General features: G+C 41.1%; 1 protein-coding gene across 7 annotated transcripts in view; it reads left to right on the top strand.

Moving 5' to 3' along the window:
* Nucleotides 1–17,234, top strand: part of qkia (QKI, KH domain containing, RNA binding a) — a 94,375-nt gene that overhangs the window by 37,467 nt on the left and 39,674 nt on the right. For all 7 annotated transcript variants that reach the window (XR_013889401.1, XR_013889402.1, XM_080211605.1 and 4 more), the window contains exon 3: nucleotides 8,849–8,965. Coding sequence is in view for 5 of the 7 variants with exons in the window: in XM_080211605.1 (XP_080067731.1) it covers nucleotides 8,849–8,965 (117 nt within the window). In the remaining 2 variants the exon portion in view is untranslated. The remainder of the gene's footprint in view (nucleotides 1–8,848; nucleotides 8,966–17,234) is intronic.

The raw sequence follows: 17,234 nt of genomic DNA, 5'->3' as shown, positions 1-17,234 counted from the left end.
TGCTTTAATCCTCTACTCTGTGCATTTACCATGGTCAGTCCACACTTCTGGATTGTGGGAGGCAATCAAAACACCTGGAGAGCACCCACACGTGCTGGGAGAACATGCAAACTCCACATGGACCTTGGCTGGATGAACCCTGTGCTTACCATTGTGTCACCATGCCACCTATATAGCTATTAAAAGCTAAAGAATTGTGATCAGTGGTTGCTTCTTAACAATTAAGCATTTTCTCCTGATTAAAAGAAAACTGAGATTTATTTTCCTATCAACAAAGTTGAAGTTAGAATTGATTCTGTCGGCATCTGTTCCCTATTTAAACACCTATACGAATAAAACGTGCTGCAGATGTTGAATTTTAAATTCTCACTTCTGTTCTCCCCACTGCCCCCCCCCCCCCCCCCCCAAATCAGCTGCAAGGATGGCAAATTGATGTCATATTTTTCATGCACTTCAAATGCAGCTTGTTTTTGCCCATGTATAACAGGCTAGCTAAATTAACTTACTGTTTTGTTGTAATTTACTATTTTTAAAGGGGGCAGGGGAGTTATAATGACAATGAGAACACCGTATTCACTCTTCATATTTCAGGGCAAGTGCATTTGATGAGTATACGTATGTAATCGAAATGAGGGAGAATGTTAGTCAGTCTTGCAGGCTGACTCTCAGGAGAGTACCTTAACAGAGTTCTTTCCTTGAATGAACCTCCCAGTTGCACGCCTGATTTGTAAATGGGAATTGGAAGCCGCCTATAACATTTTGGCTGTTAAATGTTTGAGTGTTTGCCTAACTATGCTGTCAGCACCTCAGTATGCAGGTATCTTTCATGTCACTACAATGTTACATCTCTCAGACGCCTGCTATTGGAGGCACCAACATAGTATGTCAGTTTTTTACAAAGGCAGTGGCAGCAAAACCAGAGTAGAAAACAAGTGTTTTTCATCGCTGATTTGAGAAACAGTTACAAATTTGTTTTGTTGCTGGCTGGGAACATCATTACAGATTTCTTTTATAATGGGGGATGGACAAGTGAAGTCCAATTTAAACACAAAGGGATTTGATAAAATGTTAATTGAGCTCTGAATTGGTAAAGACTGATGTAGAATTCTGATTTTTGAAATTGGTTTCTACGTGTAATTTAGCTGCTTGCCATACAGAAAATTGCATTTTGGTATTGATATGCTACTGCACATTAGTAGTGAGGCTTGTGTTTAGATTTAGCTTTGCAAGCTTCCCCAGAGTTAAAAGATCTGATGCATTACTCAGGTGAGTTTTGGGATGGGGTCTGGCTGCTCTTTTCTGATTTTTGACATGGAGTTTGCAAGTGATTGGCTGGTATTTTGTGATTTTGAGTAGGTGTGGTGGTAAAACTCCGGCCACTGAATCTAAAACCTAATCTGGACTCGGCTAATCAGACTGAATCAACATGGGTTTACAGAAAGGAAAGTGTGCTTAATTAATTTGTCTGGGTTTTTCAGGGTGGAAGTAGTAGGGTAGATAAATGGGTGCCAGTAGATTTGTATACCTAGATTTCCAAGAGGCATTTGATAGCACAAATGCTTAATACGGTGCAGTGAGGCTCGTGAAGTTGGAAGTATTAGTGTTATGGAGTCTTCATTAACAGAATGAAAAAAGGAGGAATAAATAGGGCATCGTTCCAGGTGGCAGGCTGTAAGTAGTAAGAGGGCCACAAAGGTCAATGCTATTTACTTCTGTGGTCTGCTTTGTATATTACAAGAAACAATACTTGTCACATGTATTAACATAGTGAAAATAAATAAAATCAAAATTTACTGTCTGTTACTGACTTGGTTGAAGGGGACAGAATGTAATGTTAAATTTGCTGATATAAAGCTAAGTAGAAACACGAGCTCTGAGGAGGCCACAGACTACAAAAGGCAAGTTAATGACTGGGCACCAAGTGGCCAAATGCAATATGGGGAATTGTGAAGTTATTTACTTCTGTAGTTAAGCAGAATACTTTTAAAACTAGTAAATTTAGTTGTTCAAAGAGACCTATGATGTACTCTTACCAGGAACATTAGCACACCAGTCAATTTTGAAGGCGAATGATGTGGTGGCCTTTGAGTACAATTTATACCACAGGAGAAAAGGCTGCATGATTGGTAAGTCAGCTGATTCCACGGAAAGCAAAGTCAGCATACCAGTATGCCAAGCAGACAGCTGGCATGTTGGTCTTTGTTGCAAAATGTTTGGAGTACTGGAATAAAGAAACCTTGCTACTGTTTAGGGTTTTGGTGAGACCACGTTTGAAACACTGTTTTGGTCTAGTATGAAAAGAAGGATGTACTTTGATTGGAAGAAGTACAATGAAGGTTCACTAAATTGGTCTCTGGGGTAAGGGGTTGCTCTATGATAAGAGGTTGAGTAAATGGGGCTTGTGCTCTCTGGACTTTGAAAGAATGATAGGCAAATTCATTGCTTGCAAGATTCTGAAGGTGCTTGATGAGGTAGATGCTCAGATGGTGTTCCTGCAGGTCAGGGAATTCTGGGTAAGAAAAACTTGGGTACAGTCTCAGGATAATGAGCTGATTATTTAGCACTGAGATGAGATGACATTATTTCACTCAAAAGGGTTGTGAATCTTCTGGGATTCTCACCCCCAGAAGATTCTGAATATTCAATTAGTGCATTTAAGGCAGGGATAAACAGATTTTCAGTGTCTTAGGGAATTGGGATGTGGGCAGAGTATGAGGAATGGACATTAAAGTCCACGATCATTGAATGGCAGAGGTGACTCAATTTGCTATATGGTCCACTCCTATTTCTAGTGGAGAGAGATTGGGCAATTTTGGCTCCCTAAGCTCCTGGTAATTCAAAGGTACAAGGCGTAAACATTCCTTTTCCTTGCAGAGGGTCCCTGCATATGAATATGTTGCTTCTTGCAAATGTAAATGAGCCACATTGAGTTCAACTGATTATCTTAAATTGGTTGTTAGTGTTGCTTTTGGTGCACTCAAGATGTCCGTGTTGCCCAACTGATGAATCATAGCCAACAGAACCATGAAACCTGGTGATGTGGTGGTATTATCACTGGACTAATAATCCAGAGATCCAGAGTTTGAATCCCACCTTGGCTGATGGTGAAATTCGAGTCCAATAAATATTTGGAATTAGTCTAATATTGACAATGGGATCGCGACTGATTGTCGTAAAAACTCATTTGCTTCACTGATGTCCTTCAAAGGAGGGAATATGCTGCTGTCCTTCCCTGGTCTGGTTCACTATCATTTAGGGAAGGGGTTCTGCCAACTTTACCTATTCTGGTCTACGAGTGACTGCAGATCTACAGCAATGTGGTTGATTCTTAAAAGACCCTCTGAAATGATGTAACAAGCCACTCTGCCCAAGGACAGTTGGGGATGGGCAATTAACGCTGGCCCAGTTGGTGTTGCCCAGATCCCATGAATGAATCTCAAATTGGTTTTGGGTTTTGTAAACATGGGCTGGTTGAAGCGTGGTTTGTGTTGTCTATTAGCGCAACCAAAAAGTGTTCAGGGAGCCGATTGTTGGGGCATGTGGCCTATGTACCTGGCACTGCATGTTGGAACTGAAACTCATGATTCTCAATTGAGTGGAGGCAGAACCTCTTATGATTGTAGGTGCTGACCCACCACAGTCCATCTGCATCAATGGGTACTTGGAGCTTAGGGTCTCTGCTCAACAAATAGGTGGAATTCGTCATGCCAGGCTGCAACAAATGGCAGAAACCACCATGCCAGAGCAGGGCTCCTAATTCACACTAGGTGATGCAGAGCTGTCTGCCACAGTGCAAACCATCAGTTTGAGACAAAGCTGCCTTTACCTGTTTTTAAGATGTGTAGATCTGCAGTGAAAGGCAAAGAAACTGAGGACAAATGCATTTCCTGTACACGTGAGCAAATAGAAACCGAGTGTTTCACTGAACGTTTATTTAATCTTGGAAAGCTAGTATTCTGATGTGATAAATTAGTGTATGTAAAATATCTGGGGAATTGATAATTCAGAATATTTAGGAATAAATGAATATCAGAAGAGGAGGAAATGTCATGGTAGCATAAATATGAATTTTGTGCAGTTGGAATCTGAAGACTTGGGTGAGTGGCTAAATTGCAATTGTCAAAGGATTTTACACAAGCATGATTCAACTTGAAAGGTTGACAATTTCCATAGCACTGTAATCTTGTCATTGTTGCTTTGGCTGTGCCCTGCATTGCCTCGGTGAGACCTCCTCTTCACACAAGTGGAAAAAGACATTTAAATTGATCTGATCTTGGGAATTGTTGGATTTTAATACATAGCAAGTGCTCAGTGGCACCTTGTGCTTTAGCTTCATATGTATATTTACTGTGAACAGGTGCAGCTTCTATTTTGCACAGAACATTATTTGTAGAAGGTGTTTTGAGTTCATCCATTTCAAGTGGGTCACTGAGTTTATAAATAGCGGATAAACAAATGCATTACAATCGCCACATTTGTGCTTCGTGCTGAGAGCTTGCCATTAAATTGTACTTCAGAATGAACTAAAATATTTTCTAAAAATGGTTTTCATCATTTAAGCTAATCTTTCAGTCAGTGCAGGTCTGAATTCTAGCATCTGTTGGTTGTTTCAGACACTACTAGTTCAGCGTGACAAAATAGGCCTTTTCTGTACTTCATCTCCACTCATGTTCATTTCTCATCTTCTTGTTTATTTCCAAAGGTTAATTTAAAATTCATTTGTTTTACTAGTTGAAACTGTAGCATGTAATTGGGTACTGATTCCCAGTGGTTTGATGTTGATTTGTGCTGGTGATGCTCAACATCCAGAAGCACATTTGGAAAATTGTTCATATTTGTACAATAATTTGAGATGCATTCTGGTCAGGAACAGAACAGTTGGACTTCCACGCTGTACTTGGTCTCTGTCCCCTTTGGATCCGCTTCTTGTCATCTCTGCACAACTAGACTCTAATGTCACCAGTCTGTTGCACTTTTTTTTCCCTAGCCCCATCATCTGCTTTCAGATATTACTTGATGCCATTGTGGAGTGGTAACCAACAGGCTAATTGACCACATGACCATACCAGGTTGATGGGTCTAGAAATTGGGCTACAAATGTTAATGTCACTGTCTGTGAGAAAATCCTTGCCAACTTTGCTAAGGCTTCAAGTCCATGAGATTTTACCCATTGTATTAAGTAAGGCCTGACTTGAGGTTGTCGACCTGGAGATTACAATAGGGAATTGAGTGAGTTAATTGTGTTATGACTTCTAATAAATGAGTGAGATGCCTGGGTGATGTGTTAATGTTTGTTGATCTACATGGCATTCTGCATGTCTAACATGGGCAGAATTTCCCCAGCCAAATGGAGGTAGGTTTTGGAGCATTCGGAGTTGAATTCCCTCAAATTGACTGAGGGGCATGGGAGCACAGTGGTTAACAGTGCTGCTTCACAGCTTCAGGGACCTGGGTTTGATTCCTGGCTCAGGTTACTGTGTGGAGTTTACACATTCTCCTAGCGTCTGTGTGGGTTTCCTCCAGGTGTTCCTGTTTCCTACCACAGTCCAAAGATGTGCAGGTTAGGTTGATTGACCATGCTAAAATTGCCCCTTAGTGTCCTGAGATGTGTAGGTTAGAGGATTAGCAGGTAAAATAGGTAGGGCCTTGGTGGGATTGTCGCCAGTGTGGACTTGATGGGCTGAATGGCCTTTTTCTGCACTGTAGGGTTTCTATGAATTTTAATAAATTCATAGAATTCATTAAAAATGAAGAAATTCCATCATGACCCTGCCATCTACAGCTTCTGTGGATTTGGCCCCAAGTCCAGTGGGGAGCTCCGTTGTATATAGTGAGAAAGCATTGAGCCAAAAGACCTGGATTCCTTTTTCAGGGTGCACACGCAATGCCAGGATCAATGCATGAAAGAGACTTTTAGTTTTACACATCATTGTCACCTGCATTTCCCTGCTGCCAGCCTTCATCAGTGTTTAAGAGCAGCTTGTTCATCTCCACCTTTCATTGCCACACCACTGCTAACTGCTCCAGCAGCAGCACTTGCTGTTTTGTCAGTTGCATGCTTCTTCACAAGGCTGGGAGGTGAGATCCATGACAAGTTCTTACAGGCACAGGACTGCTCTTTACATGTTTGAACACCAATACCTCAGGAGACGTGAGCTTTGACAGGTCACCTAACATCAGCTGCCACTTGGAGATCTTTCAAATGTAGTTGGTGAGCACGTATTGCCAATGGCCACCAAAGAGCCTGCCATCAGAAGGTCACAGCCCTTCTTCCTTCTGCCAGGGTCTCTGCCTTTCATCAAGTTGTCTGCTGGCTTCTCGAGTGGAAAGATGAGAAGGACAGCATGTTTTTGGGAGTGACTGAGGCCTGGGTGCAATAGTGACAGTAAAAAGTCTGACAACACCAGGTTTTAGTCCAACCTATTTATTTGATAATATTCTCACAAGCTTTCGAGGGGACAGCCTCTTCACCTGACGAAGAGGCTGTCCCCTCGAAAGCTTGTGAGAATATTATCAAATAAATAGGTTGGACTAAAACCTGGTGTTGTCAGACTTTTTACTGTGTTTACGCCAGTCCAACGCCGGCATACCCACATCATGCAATAGTGACACCAGGAAGTGTTGGCTACTTGGATGGGTATGTAAAGTGATGCAGAGAGAGGAATGGCTGGAGCTTCAAGATGTGTTGACCTGAAGATTGCTATAAAGGGAATGCTGAACAAGTCAGTGTGGGTCTTGATATCTAACAATGTTATGCCATGTGCTTGTTTGCCCTCCTGACTTGTCTTCAGATTGGAGGGAGTGCACTTCTGTTGCTCACTTAGCCACTTCATGAATTTGGCTTGCTTGAAAAGGTTGTCGCTCTCTTGTTCTTGAGAGAGCTCATCTTGCAGATCCCAGTAAGCTTTAGCAGCTGGTGAGCATCCTTTTTTTTTTCTGGTTGCAACAACCTCAAAAATCAAATGTCAACGAGTCCTTGTCATCCATGCTGTGGCCAAATTAATTATACACCTTTTGAAAGAGTCGGTGTATCGTTTCTCCCACTGTTAGTCTGGAGGTGAGATGTTAATGTCATTGTCTCTGAGAAAATCCTTGCCAATTTTGCTAAGGCTCCAAGTCCAAGATTTCACCCATTGTATTAAGTTAGGCCTGACCTTGAGGTTGTCGACCTGGAGATTACAGTAAGGAATTGAGTGAGTCCGAACGTAGTTAACCAAAGAGTGGTGAGAATGTGGAACTGGACAACTATATAAGCATTAGATGAGGAAAGGTGGGAGGAGGCTCAAGTGAAGCACAGACTTTTGGAGCTGAATGGTCTTGTTTCAGTGTGCATCCCATGTCGTGCATGAGAGCTGAAGCCACTTGATCCATAATGTTGTCCGGGAGGGTAGTGTTTGTTCAAGTCCCATTATTTAGCTGGCACTTCAGAAAATTCTTTAGATCTCCTCTTCTACTGGATCAATTCTGCTTGCCAATTGAAAGAGTGTGCAATAATTATATATTATGCATCTCAAATCTTGAGTTTACTTTGTGTTGCCGTCTGCTGTGTTTACAATATTCTGCTTTATAAAGAGTTAGGTTACATTAGTGTCCCATGTGATCCACAGTATTTGCTGTAAATAGGGGGTGGATAAATGGTAAGCCAGGATATATGAGTAGCCCAAACAGAGGCATTGGCTTTCATTCATATGACTTAGTCTGCTTATAGCAGTGGCAGTGTCCTTATGAGCATAAGACAAACATGGTGTGCACAAATCCAAACTGTAATGGGCAACTTGAACCTGAAATGGTGGTACAGGATTCTAAAGAATGAAAGCAAAGAACTGAAAATCCTGTTATATTTTTAGAGCTACTCGTCCCTATTTGCCGATTTCTTGATTGTCACTGAATTAGAACTCCAACATATCAAAGTTGGTCATTTTAGAAATTTTGTTTACTGAGTTGTACAGTTAAAGAATTTGGACTCTCTGCTGTCTGTCTTTTTTCATTTCAGATTATTTCTTCTTGCCATGCTTTATTCCCTATCTGATTTTTCCTTGAGATAGTCACCAACTGATGACTGTGTATGGGATTGAGGTTGAGAAAATGTGATCTGTAGCTGCTTGCCCCCTCCCTATAATCAGTGCTCCATCCCTTCCTCTGAACCCTTGTTTTACTGTCGCTTGTCTTGGCCTTAACAACCCACGTTTCCTCTTTCCTTTTCCTTAACTCCTTTACCGTCTTGTCCTGCTCTTGCCCTCCCTAAAATGTTCCTCAGATTCAATTACTTCCAAAATTCAACTTGAATTTTAGAGAAAAGAATACGCATGGAAATACACTCAGCTCAAATGATAGGATTGACAATTGTAGCATGTTTTTACTAGCTTAAAATAGCAGGTGAGACAACTAATTAACTTGAAAATTATTTGTAAATTTAGCATTGTATTGTGTGCATATTTTTGCTTCTGCTTCGTCTGTTTTTGCTTACTGTCTCCCTTTTCCTCCCAGTTACAGGTAATTGCAATATGGAAATTGATTTGAGATTTTTCGGAGACTTAATTTAGATTTAATTTTCAGTGAAATGTTGAATCAGATCTACTAAATTATACATAATTGTCATGGTAAAAGTACTTTGGCATTTTGTGTAACTTGTTTAATACTTATCTGCATTGAAAATATGGGGGGACAAATGTCTCGCAGAACCTTGTTTGCATCAAGCTGGCAGTCTAAATTGAAAACTATTGTGTACTTGAGCCTTAAAACTGTCCAAATGTTGAAGGGTTGATTCAGTACTATAAATAGAAGTAGAATGATGAAAGTTAATTATATTCCTCATGTTCTGACAGTGGCCTTTTATTTTCTTCCTCAGTTTAACTTTGTTGGCAGAATCCTTGGCCCAAGAGGGCTCACAGCAAAACAGCTGGAAGCAGAGACTGGTTGCAAGATCATGGTCAGAGGAAAAAGTTCAATGCGGGACAAAAAGAAGGTAAGACCACTAAACAGCATGTCTAGATCTGGCTTACTGAGTGGATGACTACAGAATGTTTTTGGGAGAAGTGTTTAATGCTGCTAAAATTGTTTAGATTGGGAGGATAAAAGTTTTAAAAAAATTCTGACAAGGATTTCCATGTACTTGAGAAATTTACCCTCAGGCATTTCTCCTAGTTCATAAAAGCTTTTTGGTAGAGAAAGAGAATTGATGCAACCTAGCTTGCAAATCCCTCCAACAGAGGAACCTCCAGTTGTTGTGTGGGTGGGTTATCCTTAACTACTTCCATCAGCTGTTTCTGCAAATGTTACACAAATGACTGACATTATTTGTGCCATGCAGATGGAATGAGGTAACTTGTCTACACTTGATATTCCTGATCAGTATAACTTTAGTTAAATATGTTTCCTTTGGCGCAACAACATCAGGAGAAAAAAAACACCAGACCAGTGGAGTCTGTTTTTCTCTGACTAGCCTTTTGGTCCCTGAAGTGTCTGTATAACTTTCAAAATGACACTATTAGATGTTTATTTTCTGCCTTGATCTGGATTGACATGAGCACTTCCCCTATTTCATTTTAATAGTCAGATTAAGCATCACTTGGACAGTGATCATGACCACCTTGTTAAAATATTTCTTGAAACTTTTGAGAAGCGTGAGCAAAACCCGTATTGCAAAGTTTTAGTTATACAGTGCAGAAGGAGGCCATTCAGCCCATTCTGTCTACACAAACCACAATTCCACCAGACCCTATCTCCATAATCACATGTTTACCCAAGCTAATCCCCTGACACTAGGGGACAATTTTAGCATGGCCAATCCATCTAACCTGCACATTGAGTGTGGGAGGAAACCAGAGCATTTGGGGAGAATGTGCAAACTCCACAGACTGACCCAAGCCAGGAACCAAACCTGGATCTCTGGCACTGAGGCACATTCCTAACCACTGCCACAGTGCCCACTCTTTTTTGTGATTCATTTGAGAATGGCCAACACTATAAGCTACACTCAGACGTACTCCTCAATCTGGGGGTCTCAATTGAAACAAATATTTCAGAAGGCTAACCCTGATATTCTTGTGCATAAACACTCAAACAATATTGTACGTGCTGTGGGGATACAACGGTATGGAGGCAACCATGATGGTGAAGAAAACGAACCAGCCATCTACATGGAAACTAGCACAATTGGGAAACCTTGGGCATGTTTCAGGTAGTCGTGCTGAAAATGGTTATCTGCTTCCAGTATTTGTGCTGAGTCCAAGTATTGAGAAATATTGCAAATATTAAATTTACTTGCTGGCCTATCCCTATAATATTTAGAGCCTTTCACAACCTTGATGTTTCAAGGCAGTTTACAGCAAATTAACACTTATGAAATGTAGTCATTGTTGTAATACAAAAGGGTGCATTCCCTCAATTTGCATGAAACCTCTTACACTTATTTAAATCCCAGGACTGTCTTGCCAGATTAAAGTAGCAGTCTTTTTTAAAAAATCTGACTTTGGTGGGGAGGGGGTGTGTGTGGAGAAATGCATTGAAAATGCGAACTGGCAAAAGTCTAGTTCTGCAGGGCAAGTTTGGTTGATACCAATCCTGTCAGGATAGAAGTCAAGTGTAGATTCAACATTTGAGATATATAACAGGAGTGGGTCTACTGCCTGTTAAATGGTCCATCTGATTTTCTTCATCCTTTGACTTGAGAAGAAAATTGGGCAAGGTATGTAACTGGCCTGATTTGTGCTTTGTTTTATATCCTCAAATGTAAGCGTCTCTGTCCATCCTTTATTTTAATTACTGTGAAATCTAAATGTGGCCAGCTCCTGTCTCTGGTCTGTTTCAAAATCACACTCAGCCCTAAGTGCATCTGTAATACATGTGATCTATTCCCTGTAGCTCCCAAATTACATTACCCATCATCCATAGCATCTAATACAATTTTTGATTGGCTCCCTTCCCTTTTGTGAAGTAAATGCTGCATGCTGAAAACCAATTAAATGCATCAATAAACAGAAAATCAATGACTGGCCTTCTGAATTTATTATTCCAACAAGGTACTGTTCAAACTCCATGCCAGGTGCATCTTCCATTTCCTGTTGGTGGGTTTGTCTATTATTGATGTGCTGAAACTGGTGTATCCCCAGAGATTGACATGAAGTGAAGAATTTAGCATGAGTTGCAGCTGAGGGTGACTGATTAAAGCAGAAATGAAGAAGCAGTTGATCAAAAGGCACTTGACATTGACATACGCCAAGCTGTTTCCATTCCCTTAATGGACTAATTCGGTGTCACCTTAAATCCTAACTGGACTTGAGAGGCCAGAGATTTTTTTCTCAAAGCATTTCTTTGAAGTTTTTTGCTTAAACCATTGCTGTGACGCCTGCAGGAATGTACTGCATTGTAAATGCTGAAACTAAATAGTCAAAAATAAGCACTGCACGTGGTCAAACTCGGTGAACTGAGGAGTTAGAGCTGGCTGATCTACAATTTATTTCACATCGTGGGTTATTTCACAAAGGAACAGGCATATTTTTTCCTATATGTAAATGTACATTAATTATTTAGGGTATGAAGTACATTTCAAGATGCCCTGACAAGTATGGCTCCACTATGCTTTGTTAAATTAGAGAAGATTTCCTGTAGTCAACTATGGCAAGACTTGTGTAAGGCACTATGCGAATGTAAATTTTTAAGATCGATATTCTTGTGGTTACAACAGTATAAAAATCATAATGCAGTTGATGACAGTCACAACTGGATACTATTGGAATGCAGCTCCTTGTTAACAAGAGTTGCTCGTGGCGCAGTGGTTAGCATTACTGTCTCAATGCTGCATGTTATATCCGGCTCCAGGTACCCAGATTCAGTTCCAGCCTCAGGTGACTGCGTGGAGTTTGCACGTCTCCCTGTGTCTGCATAGGTTTCCTCCTGCATTTCAAAGATATGCGGCTTAGGCCAACTGACCATGCTAAATTGACCCTTGATGTCAAAGAGATTATCAATATGTTTATGGATAGGCCCTGGATGGAACTGTTGCCGATGCAGCCTCGATGGGCCAGATGATGGCCTTCTGCACAGTAGGGATTTTATGGCTACTCTTCAGGTGACTTGATGGCTCGTGGGTGCAGTCTGTAACCCTGTGAAGTTGAGGGAGGCCAGCCATTGCAGCAAATTCCACAGCATGCTCATTTTAACTGACGTAGGAACATGTTGTACGTCATTTGGTCTTTGCAAATAAGGCATTGGTGGCCTTGATAAATTTTTGGACTGCTGACTTGTGATGAACACTGATGTTTCCCTGTATGGCGTTTAAAGACCATTGGCGACTATTACAAGTGACTTTGGCAATAGTCTGTTCGAAGTCAGCATTTCACGCACTGTCCCCTGGATGTCCAAGAAACCTTTTCCCACTGAGGCTAGAGGAGAAAAAAGAAAATCAGAGGGCATGGGTTAAGGGTGAAAGGAGAAAAGTTTAAAGGGCCTGTTAGGTGGGAATTCTTCACACAGTGATGGGAGTGTGGAATGAGCTGCCAGATAAAGTAGTAAATGCGGGGTCACTTTTTTAACATTTTAAAAAAAACTTGGATGGGCTCATGGATGAGAAGGGTGTGGAGGGATGTGGCCCAAGTGCAGGTCAGTGGGGACTAGGCAAAAAAATGGTTCAGCACAGACAAGAAGGGCTAAAAGACCTGTTTGAGCTGTAATTTTCTATGGTTCTTAAACCTCCATTGGCTTGTCAGCGCAACGTTCTGGGTGGGGTGTAAGCATTTGATCTTGCCAGCCTGTTGGCTCTTCCTGGTTGAAGAGACTGTTTCTACTCCTTTTCTAAGAGACAATGGGACATCCATGTTAACTGTTTATCCATGGTGAGACAAGATGAGAAAAATCTAGAACAATTAATCTGTGCTCAAAAGTATATCCAAGAAATACAGACCCTTTTATGACCACGTTGCCTGCAATTTAGTGTCCTTAACAGTGCTTCCATTTGCCCACAATGCTATTACAATTGCTTTGAGCAGAACTTCCATCAAGGTGAATGAACGGAGATTCTAAAAAGATCCAAAGAAGCATTTGAATTTAAGGAGACTGGATAGGCTTGGAATATTTTCTTGAGTGCAGAGAAAGCTGAGGGGGACATGATTGAAGGGATGGACAGTGGATCGGAAGCAGCTCTTTCCCTTGGTTGAGGGGCCAAATAGCAAGGGGTAGGAGATTGAGGGAATTTGAGGAAAAAGTTGAAGGTGGGAATCTGGAATGCAGTGCTTGGGAAGAGAGTGGAGGCTGGAAACCTTATCTTTAAAAAGTATTTGGATGAGCACTTGTAACGCAACATTCAACGCTATGGGACAAATGCTGGAAAATGGAATTAGTGTGGCTTTAATGGTAGTTATTATTGGTTTAAACGCAAGGGCCTTTTCTGTGCCATGTGACTTTGACTGACCTTGATTTGCTAGTGTTCATGAGTTGGTCAGCAACATTATAAGATGATGAATGGGATGGATAGGATAGAGGTGGAGAGGCTCTTCCCGCTCAAAGGACAGTAGGACTAGGGGGCACAGCCTCAAGATAAAGAGGGGGGGGGGTGCTGGTTTAGAACGGAGTTGAGGAAGAACTTCTTCACTCAAAGGGTGGTGAATCTCTGGAATTCTCTGCCTGTTGAAGTGGTGGAGGGGATTAAGGGTTATGGGGAGAGGGCGGGAATGTGGAACTGAGCCACGACAGATCAGCCATGATCTTATTGAATGGTGGGGCAGGCTCGAAGGGCCAGATGGCCTACTCCTCTATTTCTTATGTTCTTATTAAAGCAGAAATAGTGGTTTTAATTTCTCAGCTGCCCTGTTTTTGCTGGGTGGAGTGACTTAGTCTTACCAGGTGGGAGGGACCATATTGAAGGAAGTATAACATGCAGCCTTGGGGGAAAAAGTCCAAATCCACTTATTTAAAAAGTGTCTTGTAATGCATTTTTCTGATTTCTTTTGTTTTTGACAAGTCTGTTTTGACAGAACTTGCTAATAAATGGCCAGTTCTGTCATCTTGCATCTTCCCTTAATAAATCACTTGCAGCCAATAGAAAAGTGGTGATAGATTTCAGTATTTTGAGCAATTGGCGAACATTGCTAGATTGATTTGAAAGAAGTTAAATTATTTGTGTTGTAAGGGCTGATTACATGGGCCAGAAAATAAATTAGAACTTTTTATTCAGACATTTGCACTTCAATTTTGCTGAGTTGGTGGGTTTTGCTCTAGTCTGAGAAATGTGCTCTGCAAATCAAATCTTCCTGCCATTAATTAGTTTTGAAGGTGACAGATGAAGTGTAAAATTTCAATGCTTAGTCATTTTAACCTGCAGGCTCATTAAACCTGAGTGAGTGGCACATAGTGAGTATACACTTCATTTGTGCAATTTTTTTCACCCAAGACTAATTTTGTGAAGCTTGTTCTTTGCGCAGTCTACATATATGCATTTCAAACTTTTTCAGCTTATAAGCATATGGTGGGTACGTACAGAATAGGCTATTAAGCCCCTCAAGCCTGTTCTGCCATTCAATAAGATCATGGCTGATCTGTACACATGTGCACGTGCACACCACTTTCTGAGGCAGGGAGTACCAAAGTGTGTCAACTCAGGAAAAAAAACCTTATCCCTGTCCTAAAGGGAGACCTTAACTTTAAAACAATGCCCCCTAGGTCTGGAGATTGGCACAAGAGAGCCTCTTTTCCATGCCCACCTTATCAAGACCATTTCAGATTATGTATCTTGGATCTTAATCAAGTCACCCACTCTCAACTCCAGTAGAAACAAGCCCAGTTGATCCAGCCTTTCCTCAGATATCTGGAGTGAGCAGATTATCAATCTATTAAATCTGAATTGTCTCCAATGTATTTACATCTTCCTTAAATAAGGAGTCTAAACTGCGCACAGTATTCAAGATGTGCTCGTCAATGCCCTGTATAACGAAAGCATAAGAGCCTGCCTTTTATGTTCAATCCATCTCTTAATAAAGAATAGAATTCCATTAGCTTTAATTTCTCTACCTGCATGCTAACCTTTTTGTGATTTGTGCGTGAGAACACCTTGGTTCTTCTGCAGCATTCTGTTTATTAATGTGAGAAAATGCAGAGTATTACTTTGCCAAATTTCTGCCCGTTCATTCAACCTATCTGCAACCCCCCTCCTCTTCACAACATATTTTATTTCCTCAACATTTATAGTTACTGCAGTTTTTTACCTCTATAGTGAAGACGAGCAAAATATTTGTTCACTATCTCTGCTGTTTCTTTGCTTTCATTTATCCAGTTGTGACTCTAAGGCCAACACTCACTTTACTTAATACTTCCCCTTTTTAAATGTGTAGAGATATTAGCACTTTTACATTCCTAGCTGCTTTCTCTTGTATTCAACTTTTTTCTCCGATAACCTTTCTATTTGTGATGTATATAAATGATCTGAAAGAATGTGTCTGGATAGTCAATGAGCAGCCTGGGAATGGAGGGATGTAGATGAATGGTCTAGTTGGACCAATGCACAGCACAGGCTTGGAGGCTGAAGGGCCTGTTTCCTGTGCTGTACTGTTCTGTTTGTTCTTTTAGTCATTCACTCCTGTTATATTCTGACCAATCACCTGACCTACCACTCATCTTTTAAGTTTGATACTTAGCTTTGAGTTAACCATGGATGTTGGGTATGCCCCTTGAGATTTTTCTTTGTAGTGGGAACTTAATGAGTATTCTAAAATGTTGCCTTAATATCCCCTGAGGCCTGCCAATGCTTCTGATTTGATCTAACCTCCAGCCTTTTGTCCCACTTCAGCTAGCTCAGCTTTCTTGTCCACATAGTTGGGCATGTTTAAGGTGTTGGTCTTAGACCCACTCTCCTTCCCTTCAAATTGGATGTAAAATTCGATCATATTGCAGTCACTGCTACCCAGGCCTGCCTTTACTCTGAGGTCATTCATTAACCCTGTCACATTACCAAGTCTAATATAACCTGCTCTCCAGTTTGTTCCAGAACATGCTGGTCTAAGAAACTGATTTCTTACAGTTTATATTTAGATTAAAATCTCCCATGATTATTACTGTCCCTTTATCACAATTCCCACTAGTTGTGTACATTGTGGTTACTGTTGGGGGATAATCTGTAGACTCATCCTTGACTATTCCCCACCTCCACCAAAACCCAATTCTATACCCTGATTTCCTCAACCAAGGTCATCTTTAAAGATGGCATTGGTGCAATAATTAATTAATTAATAGTGCTACCTTTACCTGGTTTCCTAATCTTCCTGAATGTGACAACCCTCAACATTCAGGATCCAATCATCCTGCAGCTTTGTCTCTACTGACTATCAGATCATATTTATATATCTTGATATGCACTGTCAATTCATTTACTTTGAGCACTGTTCAGATTTGTCTTTTGTTACCTTTATGCCATCTAATCTTGACTTGTGGTGTATTCTTGGTTTTTTGCAATTCCTGCCACACTCTTATCATTTCCTACGTTACTGTTTTGCTCACCTGCCTTGATTTTACTCCTTGATTTGCTGCACCTCCCCCTTGTTTGTTTTAAAGCCCTTTCCTATTTTCCTAGTTGCTAGGACACTGGCCCCAGTACAGACAGTTTAGGTGCGGATCATCCCAACAGTACAGCCCCCATTTTTCAAGTACTGATGAGTGACCCGTGAACCGGAAGCCACTTCTCTCACCAGCCTTTGAGCCATGTATCCACTTCCCTCATCTTACTTGCCTTCTGCAATTTGCATACAACTCGCAATAATCTGAATGATTACTACTTTTTGAGGTTCTGCTTAATTTGGTGCCTGCCCTTTCTTTGTCCTGCCAGTGTCATTGGTACTTAAATATACCACGATGGATATACTGGAATATATATACTGGACCTCCCTCTCCAGTCCTGAACAAATGTCTTGACGTTGGGCAGGCACCTGAGCTGACTCTTGCTGTTTGCTGCAAAGAACAGATTAATCCCTCTGGCTGTACTGTCTCCTACCACTGCATTCCTTTTGGTCGTCTCTCCTTGGGCGACTTCCTATACCAAGGTGCTGTGACTAGCTTGCTCATCCATCCTGCCGTCTTAATTTTTGTCCACATGTTGTGAGCACCTCATGCCAGTTTGCCAATTGCAAAGTCTGAGATTCCTCTTCCTTTTGTTTTTGGCTTGGCCCCTGTAGCTGCTTTATTCTTGACCAAATCTTCTATCCCTTCTCTACAAAAGCAATCATTCGAAGAGAGATGACCATCTTCTGGGA

Source organism: Carcharhinus amblyrhynchos, chromosome 24 (assembly GCF_965287045.1).
Source record: "Carcharhinus amblyrhynchos chromosome 24, sCarAmb.v2.hapA, whole genome shotgun sequence".
Lineage (NCBI taxonomy): Eukaryota > Metazoa > Chordata > Chondrichthyes > Carcharhiniformes > Carcharhinidae > Carcharhinus > Carcharhinus amblyrhynchos.
This window is presented reverse-complemented; position numbering and strand designations above follow the sequence as displayed.